We start from the raw sequence: 12,072 nt of genomic DNA, 5'->3' as shown, positions 1-12,072 counted from the left end.
AATAAATCTACATGTACACTCCTGATGGCAATCATTTTTATGTACTTTTGAAAGAGTTAGATCACAAAAGATATTTTCTCGCCACGCAAGTACTTTTTTTGATATTATAACATTATATTGTAACAAAGTAATTTTGTTTNAATTAATTTTTTTTAAATATTTAGACATTAATTTTGCTACCGTCTGAAAAGAAGATTTCTGAAACTACGGAAATTCCGTAGCAGTTGGAGGTTTTGTATACATAAAAAAAACTTCATATAACATGCACTTTTTCAAGGAATTATGTATTTAATCATTATAGCGTTGTACAGTACTAAATAAGCTATTTTATTTCATATTTAGAGTGGCAGAAAACTCATCTGCAGCAATTTAATGTTTGAGTTTTGTTCTAATCGCTTGTGAGACAGAACAATTTAATCAAAAAAGGGGTTGAACGTTGTTGTTGTAGTCCATTTACGTCGCACTAGAGCTGCACAATGGGCTATTGCATCACCTAATTGCAATTTAATGTTTGAGTTTTGTTCTAATCGCTTGTGAGACCATGGGTGAAAGCCCTTATATAGCAAGACGGAAAAGAGAAAAACCTGGTACGTAAAACATTTCATTCCAGCATTTTTTTCGTAAAAAATGAAATATCTGTAACTATCAAGATTTCTTTTATAATTCTGGCATACATATAAAACTGCTTCTTTTCCAAGATAAAGTAGATATCGTTGAAAAATTTAAAAAAAGAATAAGTAAACTCCTCCCCAAAACTAGCTATAACTGGAAAGGTTTTACTACCAGCCTTTCCTCGTTTCCGTCTCGCTTTCACCCCTGTGTGAGACAGAACAATCTAATCAAAAAAGGGGTTGAACGTCGCACTAGAGCTGCACAATGGGCTATTGCATCACCTCCTACATCGAGAAGCCTCCATACGGTCTTTCACAAGTAATCCGCGCAGACGGCTTAAAAAGCGAACCAGTTGTGCGCATGTACCTAAAACTTTTTATGAAAGTAATTGAGAGAAATTTACCTTATATATTTGAGAATTGAATCTGTAGTGGTTGACAAGTGAATAAGGCAAGCCATTAATATTCATAAATAAAATATAGTTTTAGTCATATATTTGCTACCATTTTCTTTTTTTAAATATATTCTGTATTAAATGACTCGTTCGGTAACTGGATATCCCTCACAATGGTGTGATCGGACTACCAATAAAAAACCGTGTGGAGGCTATTGGCGGTGGTCTGGGAAACATCCCTCAGGGGTTAAAATATTTAAGTTGTAAAAACATTTTAATGTAGCAAAATCATATTAATTTCATCAGTATTCACACAAAATTTGGCAGCCAAACAATGAAAATGGATGGTCACGCAAAATCGAACACGTTAACCCTTTGACGCAGATGGGACATCGGTGCCAATTATATATATATATATTTCTTTTTCTGTTTTTAGTTTCGAATATATTTAGAAATGAAACAATTTTTAGCACTTTAGTGTATCCCCCTAAATAATCAGTACACATTAGCTAGATAGTCTATAGAATTACTGATTTCTACACTATAGCTGTAACATGTATACGTTATTTACAGTTTCCTTACTAATTGCATATTAACTACAAAACTTGGTTTGGTATAAACCCAAACTTGGTTTTATTTCAGATTTAAAATTGATTGTAAAAGAATTAATAAATATTTATTTTCTTCAAAACTTTTTTTCCTCAAAATCAGTAGGATATCAATTAACATTCTTCTTAGTATAATGATAAAGAGTTCATTTATTAAAAAATCGTGCAAAAATCCGATACCGTGGACGGAAAATACTTTACTTTCCACCACTGAAAATATGTAAACTCTGAAAGGTAGAGATTTAAAATAATAAATTACCATTGTTTTAGAAGTTTTACAGTTGGTTTAATCTAAATCACTCATAATTTATTTTAGAAAGTTGAACTTTGTCATTTCATGTATGAAGAATGGTTTTATTAATAAGCTTTCATATTTTCTTTCATCTTACATCATTTTGGGAAAACCAACCGAACATTCCAAATTACTTTTACTTCTTAAGGATTACATTCACATTTTTTTAAACTCAATGGTAACATAATTAACACAACCATTAAGAAATCATTATCATTTGTTTTACAGAGGTAATGAGAATTTGAGAGGATTTCTCTTCATTTGAGTTCTTCTTACTTTACTTATCTACGTTATTAGTACATCCCGATAAACTCGAAAAGAAAATATTTTTTTCATTTACTTTTAAAAGTATATAATATACGAGTTTTTAATCTCTATGCAAATGCATTTCTGTTTATATCAGCAATAATTAATTATACAAGTATAAAAATGGAGATTAGTATCATTTTTTGAAAAATAAAAATTGAATTTCATCATAATTTTTTAAAATGTGTGAAAATTAGAAATAATTTAAAAAATCATTCTATTTATTAATTTGAAATCTAGAGCAGGAATAATGGATCATTCATATTAAAAGTGTAAAATATTTCAACAATTTCCTTTGTTATTCAAGATTAGATCGTTTATTGGAGGAAAATACTTGAAATAGGCAGTATTTCCTGCAAGGTAGTTTATATCTGTTCACTAATTGATAAATTTGAGAAGTGAAAATTCCTTAGTTAATAAGTTTTTTTCAAGAAAAAGAAATTAATTTTATTGATTAAGAATGGATGAATGAAAAGTCGAGAGACATTCATCCGATTTTCAAAAATTAACTTAGATTCGAACTTTTTCGTTACCCAATGTACAAGGAGTAATCAAATGAAAAGGTACGAAACTGGTCCAAATGATGCGGCAGTCCGCTGCTCACGGAGGATGTGGTTTTGCTCTATGATAACGCGCGTCCACACGTCTCCAGAGTCACACACATGGAACTAGCCAAGTTCAAGTGGGAGACGCTGGACTCCGCCCTACAGTCCGGACATGTCGCTCTGCGATTTCCATGTGTTTGGTCCACTGAAAAAAACATCTGAAAGGGAAGCGCTTCAACTCGGACTACGTACTCTAGGATGCTGTGAAGGACTGGGTCTCGTCACGGCAAAAGGAATTCTGGGAACAAGGAATCCTGCGACTTGTTCATCTGTGGGATAGTTGTGCTCAGGCCTATGGTGTATATTTTGAATAAAGTCTACATTTGTACCCACCGTGTCGTTTCGTACCTTTTCATTTTATCACCCCTTCTATGATGCAAGCCATAATATTAGAGTTAGTGACTGGTTACCACGCAGTTAGAGCTCTGAATGAATACTAGATTAATATCTTTATCGCCTTCATAAAATTATCGCCAGTCAAAACTGAATTTAAACATCACCAAATAAAAATGGAGTAAAAGAGACTTAATTTCTCTCGTAATGCGCGTGATTGAAAAACAGTTAAATTATGAAGTATAATTTCTTNAATAATTCAATATATAGAAAAATCGGTATTTTATTACTTCAATGCAGACTATTAGTTATTGTAATTGTCTCATAATCTAATTAATTTGTAATTAATTGGATAATTAATTAATTTGCTAATTAATAAATTAATTAACATTCGTTTTGGCCCATAGAAGGTCCTGTGAGAGATAAAAAATAATTCAATATATAGAAAAATCGGTCTTTTATTACTTCTATTAGTTATTGTAATTGTCTCATAATCCAATTAATTTGTAATTAATTGGATAATTAATTGATTTGCTAATTAATAAAATAATCAGAAAATTAATTAATTATTAATTAATTATTAATTAATTAATTGATTTGCAATTACATGCTCCAATTCATTTGGAAAGTTTTTGGAAAAAAAAATTTCAAAAATTTGATGTAAATTTTTTTTTTATTTTTAAATTAACCTAACAGGTTTTTCTGAAAAAATACAGATATATAAAATTTTCGAAATCAATTTTGACAATAAATGTGCATTATATAGTACGTGAAAGTACCACAAAATTAATCGGAGTATGAGATAATTACAATAACTAATAGCCTGCATTGAAGTAATAAAATACCGATTTTTCTATCTATTGAATTATTTTTTATCTCTCATAGGACCTTCTATGGGCCGAAACGAATGTTGCCCCCTAAAATTATTCCTCATAATGCATACATCCCACTAGTTTATTTCAAAATTGGCGAGTCACACTTCCCTAGTTTCCCTTGTTAGATTCGAACTTCTTCGTTATCCAATGTACGATGCAAGCCATAATATTAGCGTTAGTGACAGGTTGCCACACAGTTGTCTTCAGAGCTCTGAATGAATACTAGATTAATATCTTTATCGCCTTCATAAAACTATCGCCAATCAAAATTGAATTTAATCATCACCAAATAAAAGCGGAGTAAAAGAAATTTAATTTCTCTCGTAATGAGCGTAATCTAAAAACAGTTAAATTCTGTAGTATTTCTTGATTTACTGAATATAGTTCAGCACCTTTTTTTAAAAAAATTCAGATAAATACATTTGTGCATATTATGTATAGCATTTTTTTTAACCGGTCATCATTACATACCATCTAACTGCTACGAAATTTCCATAGTTATCAGAAAATATTTTTCTTAGTAACGTTAATATTTTTGAACTTTAAGACTGAAAGAATTTTATCCACAACTGAAATTATAATAGTTTTATTGAAGATGGCTTTTCGAAGCTCTGTCGCCAAGTAAAATTAAAAAAAGCACAACTTAAGTGTCTTACACTTGAAGCAAAGGGATTTGAAACAACATAAATATTATTTTTCTGCGAAAAATTATCTGGGCTTTAGAACGGACAAATAACTTAAATATTTTAAAAGTTATTAATCTTTCTTAAAAATCGCCAAAGTAGCAACATTTTTCCAACTGGAAGAAAATTATTAAAACCACACTCTTATTTTTAGTTTTTTGCAAATTTTTATGAGAACAAATAAGGCAGCATTAGAGTGAATTTTTAAATATTAAAAAATTAGGCCAGAAGCAATTTTCATTTTCCACCATCTTGACGGTTTGCGCCATTTTCAGAATTAGTGTAGAAATCGCAAGATTTGGAAGGGCTAAACTTGTCCGAATAGTCATGAGTAATTGTTACAAACTCACAACAGTTATAAAAATAGCATATTATTCCAAAAAAAAAGGCGTCATTTCAAATAACGAAGCCTGCGAAAAACAGCCATAAGTAGATAGATAAGAGATCAAAGGAAAACGTGGTCACCGTTTCAAATCCTCATAAATTTAGTAAAATTCTATTCGCTTTAAAAATTTCTGTTTCAGTTTCTTACCATGGATTTTCCCTTAAAAAGTAATCCAATTTGAGTTATAGGTTTATGCATTTATCTTCAAAAATATCTCCGCAACTTAGTAAAATAAAATAAGGTACAAACTGTTTAAATGGTGGTATTTCGAGACCCCTTGAACCTATTTAACTGTTCTACTGTAATTACTGTTACAACGTCATCTATGAACAAAATTTTATAAAACCTACAACTTAAAAAGAGTTACTTCCTAGAAGATTCGAATGTGCATCAAAAATAGGGGTTCATATTTAGGAATTCAAAGTTGCCACCCCTCCCCCTCGCTTCCAGGGGACGGAGGGAAAGATCTAGTTTGGTAGCCTTGGATAGCTTTAAAAAAATTATTGAGTGTGACTATTTTTTCTTTTTCGACAAGATAAATATTTCTTGAGATATTTGATCCTTTCCAAACATTTTTTTCACCCTATAGCAGCGATTGCGAAGCACATAATAAATCTAGTTCTAAAAGTTTAAGGTAGAACAACTTCTTTGACAGAAATACCTATTAGCTTTAACATTAAAACAAGAGCTTAGTATATAAAATCCTTAAATATAAAATTACAATACAGATTACTCTATATCAAAGATTTAAAAAGAAGACTAAACTATTTCAAAGTTAAGGTAATTATTTAATTGCTTATAATTCGTTAATGAAACAAAAGTATAAAATAAGATAAATAGAATGGTAAAATAAGATACATTGTATAGATGGATGCAGGTATTTATCTCTTGTCCTAAAAAAAAGTCGTTTAACAGTGATGCTGAAGCTAATTATCGATTTCATCCTAATTTCATTGAGCACCTTCGTGAAGAATAGCTCTTAACTGCAAGTCATATCCTATCCTAAAATAGAAAGGGTGTGGATGTTTATCCCAAAGAGGAGAGACTAAAAATAAAGTTTAATTTCAAGGTTAGTTAACAGAATCGTGAAGAAATATAGAAAAAAAATTCATCTTCAATTAATACAATTTGCTCATATTTAAAATCTTGTATGATGTAAACACTGTGGATACCGAGTAGGAAAAAATTAAGTGAAAAATGTTTAGGTCAGTGGTTTTTAAATTGTGTAACGGGAAAATCACAGGAGTTCTGTAAGTTAACACTATGTTAGCCAATAATGATTTCTCGAAACCTGCAATAAGTTTGTTTACAACCAATAATTTATTAAATATTAAGATTATTTTTATTAAATTATTTATGTAAAATTGCTATGAAGATGAAATATTTTTTTAAATAACAATGCATTGAATAAATTGCTAAACGATGTGCATTTACAAATTTTTTTCTCTTCGAACTTTGAAATTCAAAATAAGACAACCAAATTTAGGAAACAAAGAATTATTTTTCTCTGATAACGTTTCTCACAATTTATAACAGTTCTTTTTCAAAAATTATAATTCATCGTATTTTATTCAATTTCAAGTTAAACAACAAAGCTTTTAAACTTAATTTTTACAGCAAAAAATTGTATCCTTTGTGGATTTACGATGTCAACTGCTTATCAAAAAACCTTGTTCAAAAAACCAAGCCAAAAAACCTTGTTTGACTCATTGATGATATAATGAAAAAAAATATATATTATCATTAAATGTTTATTTTATGTTTCTGAAAGTTTTTATTTTATTTGCATTTTTGATTCTATCGTTTAAGATTCCGTAATTGAAACAAATAGCTGGACTAGACAATTATTTCACAATTAATTGGGTCTAGGTAAACATTTCGAAGATTTTTTGATTAACATCTATTGCAAAAAACTTTGAAGATATTTTAAAATTTTCTCCCATTATTTTAATAGTTTCAATTAAAATAATGGTTTCAATTAAATTAAAATAATTCACCTGTCAATTATTATTATTGTTTTTTGCAGAAAATTTTTACCATTCGCGTTTTTCACTTTTATTAAACAAAAACAATTGAATGAAAAAAAATATTAAATTATAGTATTTTTAGGAAAAATATTTGCGGAACATTTTAACTTGAAAATTATTTTCTCGGGATTGCGCTTATTTTTCCTTTTCTGCTTCCGGTAGTTCAGATTATCGTTTGAAAATAATTTACGTGAATGATTAGCGAGAAAATCATTAGCGTAAAGAATTTGCTATGTATTTTCCAAAACTCTCGCTTCGTTTAAAGTTTCGAAATATTTTTTAAATTATTAAAATACTATCATTAATTTTTTAAGACTTTTTAATGTAAAATAAATCTTAATCGCAATTAAATTATAATTTTTACAGTCACGTATTCTTCTTTCTATCTAAATATTAATTTTCCTAAATTCAGTATTAGTTTTAGAGTTGTTAAGATTCAAAATTTGCTTTTTTCGGTTACCGAAGAAAGTGAGTTGTATAATCTCGATATGTCAATGAAAAGTTAAAATTTTTCCTATTTGCCGAAAATAACATGACTAAACGTCTATGCAAATTAATATTGAAGGATTTTTAAAATAATCCTCTTAAAGCTTTCCTTTCTGCAAGACCTAGTGTTTTTCGCATACCTTTTTGATACTAAAAACAAGTTTATTTTGTTCCTACTAGTGCTCTATCATTTCTTTAAGCTGAAATGAAGTTAATCTCTTTAAAGCATTTCTCATATTTTTGATAACCCCAATGATCGTTCATTTTATGAAATATAATTTTAAAAAAAGGTTAAAGTATAAAATATAGCTTAAAGTATTTACGGTGCCCCAGGGTCAAACAACCTACTGACCAGACAACATGATCCATCAACCTGCACAAACAAAAGTATTTCGCAATATGCAGCGCATAGACACAAGCCTCGAGCCAAGCCAAAGCCTCCTATAACTGAAAGCCTCTACACGGTTTTGTATAGGTAGTCCGATCAGACCATTGTGATGATAAACCAGTTTACGAAAGAGCCCTTTAATAGAAAATCTAGTAAAAATAAGAAATTGGTAGCAAATATATGTCTAAAAATGTGTTTAATTTATGAATATAATTTATTTGTCTTATTTACTTGTCTACCACTACAGATTCAATTCTCAAATATGCATGACAAATTTCTCTCAGACACTTTTAAACTACAATTTGGGCTCAAGTGCACAACCGGTTCACTTTTTAAACTGTCTGCGTAGAATACTTATAAAAACCCGTGTGGAGGCTTTTTGATGTAGGAGGTGTTGGCCAAGCACGTGAAGAGCACCCCAATCGAGCCGACTACTGCGAACACCAGATCCAGGATTCAAGTCCCACACGGCGACTGTGACAGCTTCTAGATTCCGACCCTATCACAATATATTTAAAAATTAAAAGCTGATTTCTACGACAAGACCAAAAAATGTACTGCAACTAACTTTAGTCAGATATTTAGCTTTGAAAACTACAAAAAAGATGTAAAATGCAAGCCAATAGCCAGTCACTTTACATCCGATGCCTCATATCACAATCATCAAAATAAATAAAAGCTTTAACAAATTTCTTATCACAGATCCGATCCACCTATTACATCAGCTTCAACAACTACAACATTGAAAGTTCTATTAAGCGCTCCCCCACGTTGATCATCAATCACCATCCAAAACTCAAGTCACACATAGTTTAGAGCAAGCTGTTTCGTTTCATTTTCATTATTATAATTTATTCAAGCAAGGTACTTAAGTCCCCTTGACAGCAACCGCATTGTCTGCTACCTCAACGAAGCCAAACAGAATGACAAATACTACACAATGAATGGGATAGGGGCTGCTTCGCGGCTCAGACGGCCAGATCCAAAAGCAAAGACAAGTATTTTAAGTAATTAAGCACTTACTTTAGATCAAACATCATTTTTAAGGACTCGGAATGCAGAGGGTTAAGCCAACGCCTCCTACATCTGAAAGCCTCCACACGGTTTTTAATAGGTAGTCCGATCAGACCACTATGAAGGTAAACCAGTTTACGAAAGAGCCCTTTAATAGAAAATCTAGTAAAAATAAGAGAGTGATGGCAAATATATGTCTCAAAATTTGTTTAATTTATGAATATGATTGGCTTGTCTTATTCACTTGTCTACCACTACAGATTCAATTCTCAAACATATATGATACATTTCTCTCAGTCAACTTTGGAATAGTGATGTAATATTAACTAAAATACAAAATATTTAATTTCCTTTTACTCCAATTGCATTCCAATTACCAGAAAGAACCACCTTAAAGATCACAATTCAAGACGAATGGGAAAAAGGCCGCTAAGGGCCCCAGGCTCCCAGATATAATTCGATGATGATGACTTAAGAATAGTACCTTAACATGTGCCATTTAATTGTTGCATTTTATGTAATCTGTCTATTGTATTTGCTTAAGTCCCTATTACAGGATGAATGGGAAAAGGGCCGTTATTGGCCTCAGGAGCCCAGCTAGACTAAACAGAACAGAACTTTAGTATCGAATTTGGGATCCATGAGCTCAACCGGTTCACTTTTTGAATAGTCTGTGCGGACTACTTATAAAAAACTGTGTGGAGGCTTTCTGATGTTGGAGGTGATGGTTAAGCACTGCACTCGGAAGGAAAATTTGTTTTGAACTTATAACACAAGGATTCTTGTGCTCTAATGGTATAGTGTCAAAACAGAAGTAAAGAAAAAAAAAATTTCATACTTATATTTTTATCTTTTGCTACAAAAAAATCTGAAAATGCTTAAATCATAGGGAAGTTTCTCAGTCTTAAAGAAAGTCCATGACTTGTTGATGTTATTTACAAATGTACAGTCTGGCCAAAAAATAAATAAATAAAAGTTGTGGTAATGATAGCATTTCTCTAATTTCGCAGGGCAAAACATAGCTGTTGTTTTTTTACTCATTGATTTCCAAAATCTAAGAATTTTATTTCAATAATTTGAAACAAAATATATCTTCTATTGTTTTTAAAATTTAATGCTTATTAGAACCAACCCTTAGTTCAGTTTTCTTAATAACCAAAGTAATAAACAAAATTAAAGTAAATGAAATGAACTAGGATGAAAATAATAGGTAAATTAGTCAGAAATTATGCAAAGGTAGAGAAATTATTATAATTCGTCAGCCCTTAAAAAACAATGTGTTTATTTTGTCAATTATATACACATAGGTTCTCAACCTAAGTTTAATTTCTGCTGTAGGAAAGCGGTGGCGAATTGGTTCAGTTATTAATTGAATTAAATAAATTTAGAAACATTTTAAAGAATTTAGAAACTTTGCTCAAGCAGCATCAGGATCAGGACATCTGAAAAAGTGAGGGACAGTCTGTTTAACAACAGTACAAATCATCTTTGTTTTCGTACATCGTCATTGTGGTCAAAATCAATTTTAAATTAAAATTACAACTAATCAAATACTAAAGCATATATTTTGCTACCACTCTATTAGAAAATAGTCTTAGGTTAATGTATTTGTAGACAGGGTTCACGCAAACCTGAAAAAATTAATAACTGGTATTAATTTTGTTATAAAAAAGCTGAAAAATTTTTTAACATTGATTTAGACGATCGAATAAAAAATTCATATCCACCATCCTCTGATCTATATACGAGGGCTGTTCAGAAACTATCGAGACTGAATGTATTGGATTTATTCCAGAAAATTTCTAGCGGTGGGACTGTGGGCATCATGCATGTGCAAATTTCACCTCGTCTCACGAAAATCGGCAGGTCTCTACAGCCCGCCGTTCAGTCACACTGACTTCTTTCATGTGGAGTGATTGCGTGCGTTCGTCGAAAACAGAAAATGTGTGAAAACACGGAGGAGCGAATCTGCATCAATTTTTGCTTTAAGCTCGGTAAAACGTGCACCGAAACCTACGAGATAATGAAAACAGCATTTGGAGATGAGGCCATGAGTCATGCTCGGGTTTTCAAGAAGTTCCGGCGATTCAAGGAGGGTCGTAAATCAGTGGACAGTGGTTCCCGTTCTGGATGCCCGTCTACCTCTCGCAATGAGGACAAGATTGCACAAGTGCAGGCTGTGGTGCCCTCTGATCGTCGTTTAACAGTCCGAGAAATTGAACTGGAGTGTGGTGTTTCCATAGGATCATGCGATGAAATTTTGCGAAAGGACTTGAACATGCACCGAGTGTCTGCAAAGCTTGTGCTGCGTCTCCTCACTGAGGATCAGCAATTTCAACGACTGGCAATATTTTGTTTGAAAGTGCAAGAGACGATCCGGAGTTCATGAATCTCATCATCACTGGGTATGAGTTGTGGATTTACGGATACGATCCCGAAACAAAGCAGCTGTCGCCACAATGGAAAAGTCATTGAAACCATAAAACAGAATTCGACGCAGCAGCTTCAGGCCATCCCAAAGTCTGAGTTCCAGAAATGTTTCGAGGACAGGAAACATCGTTGGGCCAAGTATGTTACTGCCAATGGAGCATATTTCGAAGGAGTTGACTCAAAACCTGTTTATGTATGCATGTTTTTGTATAATAAATTCAGTCTCGATACTTACCGAACAGCCCTCGTATATTTATTTAGAATAAAAATATTGCTGTATCTAAACGTTCAATAACTTTTAAAAAATTAGATTAAATTTACTACTATTCCTGACACTTTTTCCCGTAAAATATTTTATATTAGATACTCACCAGTATATATCTATACTAGTAAATTTTAAAGTAATTTAAAACATTGTCGAAGCTTATATGTTAACTTGTAGGTAAATTAATAAAACATATTAATATTTATTTATAAATAAAAGTGGTGAGTTAAAAATATTCAAAACTTTTATGAATGTTTAATGTAGCAAATTAACGTGCTGTTGAGATGCAGAGATGCCAACTTGCTCCGGACAGCAAATATATATTTTAAAGTGGTAGTTTATCAATGTATTATTTTATCTTTATCGCCA

The 12,072-nt window shown here is 31.3% G+C and overlaps 1 protein-coding gene across 1 annotated transcript; it reads left to right on the top strand.

The window, feature by feature from the left end:
* The first annotated feature begins 10,950 nt into the window (after positions 1 to 10,950).
* LOC107436535 (protein GVQW3-like) lies at positions 10,951 to 11,397 on the top strand. The gene has a single exon (XM_016048296.2). The coding sequence runs from the start codon at positions 10,951 to 10,953 to the stop codon at positions 11,395 to 11,397; it is 447 nt and encodes a 148-aa protein (XP_015903782.2).
* The last annotated feature ends 675 nt before the right edge of the window (positions 11,398 to 12,072 follow it).

The sequence above is a fragment of the Parasteatoda tepidariorum genome, chromosome 6 (genome assembly GCF_043381705.1).
Source record: "Parasteatoda tepidariorum isolate YZ-2023 chromosome 6, CAS_Ptep_4.0, whole genome shotgun sequence".
NCBI classification, from domain to species: domain Eukaryota; kingdom Metazoa; phylum Arthropoda; class Arachnida; order Araneae; family Theridiidae; genus Parasteatoda; species Parasteatoda tepidariorum.
This window is presented reverse-complemented; position numbering and strand designations above follow the sequence as displayed.